We start from the raw sequence: 3,496 nt of genomic DNA on the forward strand, positions 1-3,496 counted from the left end.
ACTTATTCATTCACATACCAAAAATTAGCAAAATCCGTTGAACTTGAACTGCCTGAACTGACTAATGGCAATTCCCATTTTTGCCAAAAAATTGCCGTGGCTCGAAAGTACGTCGACTGGCGTGCTCCAAAATAGGACGTTTAATATGGGAGCATAGCAGTAACAACTACACCCAATTTCAAACATGTGGGTCAAACGTTCCTGATCGAGTTATCGTTGACCGTAGCCAAATGTTGACGGACTGACGGACGGGACGGACGGACGGACGGACGTACGACGAACGACGACCCATGGCAATAGCTCATCTTGACGATGTCAAGGTGAGCTAAAAATGGTAGGCACCAAAACATAAGATTTCCATACTCTTTCATTAAATAGGGCTCTAATCAAAGAAAGTAAACAAATTAAGGATGATAAGATTAAATTATTCCATACCAAAATGGCCCTGAAAACTGTTGCACTGATGCCACGAGCAACCTCATACTCTCCACGCTCATTAGGTCTCGTGAAGTTGTGCTCAAGGGATGAACTAAACATTCTGAAAAATAGACACAAGTTGTTCAATATTAGAACAACAGAACAATGTATGAAACAATACCATGGAAACCTAGGCTAGCTCTCTTAGTTTTAGGTCAAATAAAATAACATCATGCATGCACACTGAATTAATCGATTATTACAATATAACCTGTCATTGATCACTAGGGGGTAACCGACAATCGATTATGAAATTCCGACCGATTCCCATTACTAGTAATTAGTGAGTTTTAACACAATTATAAGTTTAACAAGTCACAAAGTTTCTTAGTATATTATTAATTATCTCTTTTTCATAATGTGATAAAATCTTGATAAAATTATTCACTAACCCTGGATATCTTTGTTATTCCACATCGACCAATAAAATTCGTTTCCACTGTTCATGCACCAGTAACATTTTCATTGAAGCTAGCTCTAGGCTTACCTGCCAAGCATAGTGTTAGGATGGGCTGTGAATATAGCCGGATCAACTATAAACGACGTCTCGTCTACAATCAGTGTAAGCCGATCCCCACTGCTTTGGAGCAATGCAGACCCTGTAGCAGAAAGCATGGAACATGGATCACAATATATTATACTATTTCAATGTATCGTTACGCTCCTACGTAACATTGCCTAGTAATACTATATGCCATAACATTGCTGCAGAGTGCCAATCATTAGTCATGCTTAAAACACTTGTCCCACCATAAGTATAATTTTTGTTAAAATTATTTGTAAATATCACAACATATGCCCCCCCCCCCCAACATAACTTTTGGTAAAATTCCTTGTATGAACTGAGGAATTTTTTAATCGAGGATATGTATAGACATTAGTAACAACATACAACATGTATAATTTTAACGAGATTTCATATCTGCTTGTTCACATTTCATGAAAACCCGCTTTCAACAGCTGACCCTTCAAGGCAGAATTTAATTTTTTCCCCACAATCTATATCTTAACCTATTAGGGCACAATCACATTTCAATACAGGTGGCATGTATGCAAGACAACTGCACATTGTGCGCAAACAATTGTAGTGTTGCGAAACCACAGTTCCATATTGCGACATAGAGATGCAGATTGCTAGGGGAATACGGGCGGCAACAAGGTAATAAACAAGGACATCGGACGATCAATAACAATGAATAAATAGCAATGACTAATACAGGCATGAGAGCAGGTTGAGATGTTTTTGGAAGAAATATTTCAATTCGTGTCGAAGGCACGATAACAGTGTGCGTAGCACACTGTCCTGCTAGGGGGGTCTGGGGACATGCTCCACGGGAAATTTGTGAAATTTGGAAGGGCAGATATAGGCCATTTCCATGCATTCTGGGGAAAATTGTAAGTCCATTCTGTTCTTAGTAAAAGACCAATTTCGTGACTAACAATTCAAAGTCTTGTCATTTTCTATGAAAATTTCAATGTTTTATGTGGCGGTTAACTTAAATCTTGCCTTAATTTACATTACATAGATACACCGCGATAATTATCTGGAATTCCGTTACTTCTGTGTGAAATTTGACGTACTTTTCCTGACTTTTTATGAAGTTTAAATTAAAAATGGCGTCCATTTTGACAAAAAAGTCCACCTTACCCCCTAAACTTTTTATTCGTTTTTTTTTGCATCAATCTCAAGAATGACTCAAATGAAAACCAAAACCCGGAAATCCGCGGGAAATTCTCATGCCTGCTAATAGCGCTGATAGGGTCTATGTCCCCCAGGATACTATCGGAGGGTACCCTGGGTACGGTTCGATATATTGGGGTGTACCTCGGGGTACTATATGATATGTCGCTGCGTACCCTGCATTGTCCCCATTGACTTTCAACCAACTGATGTCATAAAACATACACTCTGTCAAGTTACCACATCACATAGAAGAAACCTTAAAACATCGCAATCCAATAAAAATGTATGCTATGTTTGACTATATTTTTCTTTTTCCTTTTTTTTAAACAAAGAGCTAGCTTTTATATTTTAGTTTTACAACATCGGAAATACATACAGGGTACCCAGGGTACGGTGGGACAATGCAGGGTACGCAGCGACATATCGTATAGTACCCCCGAGGTACTTTCCGATATATCGAATCGTACCCAGTGTACCCTCCGATAGTACCGTGGGGGACATAGACGCTATCAACACTAATAGCGGAAAAGAGAGAGTGCGCTCTCGGTGCTCACCGCAGGTTGGATGCCCACCTCAGGTTGCGCTTATGTATGTCGTAACTTATACACGGAAGAAACTTATCTAAATCATACACTACGCCTTCACTCATCACACAAATAATTCATACCGAATAATACCGAATAATTCACCAACCGCGAAATTGTCCGTCAAGTCTGAATTCGCGAAAATATCTGTACGCGAAAAATATGATGTACTATACTGCATATGGAGTATAGTACTTGGATATGGAGTAATATACTTGCAGATAACATTATATTTGATTCAAACAAAGTGGATACACGCAAGTACTTGCACTTGCAAATGTTTGCACACACCACTGTATATTTATTACACATATTATACCTTGTCTGAGCAAGCACCGAGTACACTAATACACCGAGTAACTCTGCAACAGGAAAAAATACACGAAATTTTATCAAGGAATAGCTTACAAATGCAGCACACCTCTCAACCCCACTCCGTCTGACCAAGGCACCTAGTCAGCAACGTCGATTTCTCGACTAAAGAAGAATAAACGCTGACTTACGCAAGTTCTGGCACTTGACCGTCGTCGCGTCGAACGGGATAAGCAGGTAGTCACATGCCTCGCGTAGCTCTGGTATTGATACACTGGAAGGGCAGCGGATCAGCCCGCTCTTGTAATACTCCTGCATGGGAAAACGACAGCACATGACGAGACTGTATGGCCGCGACTTTCGTCGCCACGCATTCAACAAACGTGAACGAAAAACACGATGCATACGATTTACAAATAAATAAATAAATATATATATA

The 3,496-nt window shown here is 39.7% G+C and overlaps 1 protein-coding gene across 1 annotated transcript in view; it reads right to left on the reverse strand.

The window, feature by feature from the left end:
- Window positions 1-3,375, reverse strand: part of LOC106817918 (BTB/POZ domain-containing protein 10-like) — a 15,816-nt gene extending 12,441 nt beyond the window's left edge. Inside the window, exon 1 of the mRNA XM_014822660.1 lies at window positions 3,249-3,375. Coding sequence (XP_014678146.1) covers window positions 3,249-3,375 — 127 coding nt within the window. The remainder of the gene's footprint in view (window positions 1-3,248) is intronic.
- Window positions 3,376-3,496: the final 121 nt, after the last annotated feature.

Source organism: Priapulus caudatus, unplaced genomic scaffold, assembly GCF_000485595.1.
Source record: "Priapulus caudatus unplaced genomic scaffold, Priapulus_caudatus-5.0.1 Scaffold2, whole genome shotgun sequence".
In the NCBI taxonomy this organism is placed as follows: Eukaryota; Metazoa; Priapulida; class Priapulimorpha; order Priapulimorphida; family Priapulidae; genus Priapulus; species Priapulus caudatus.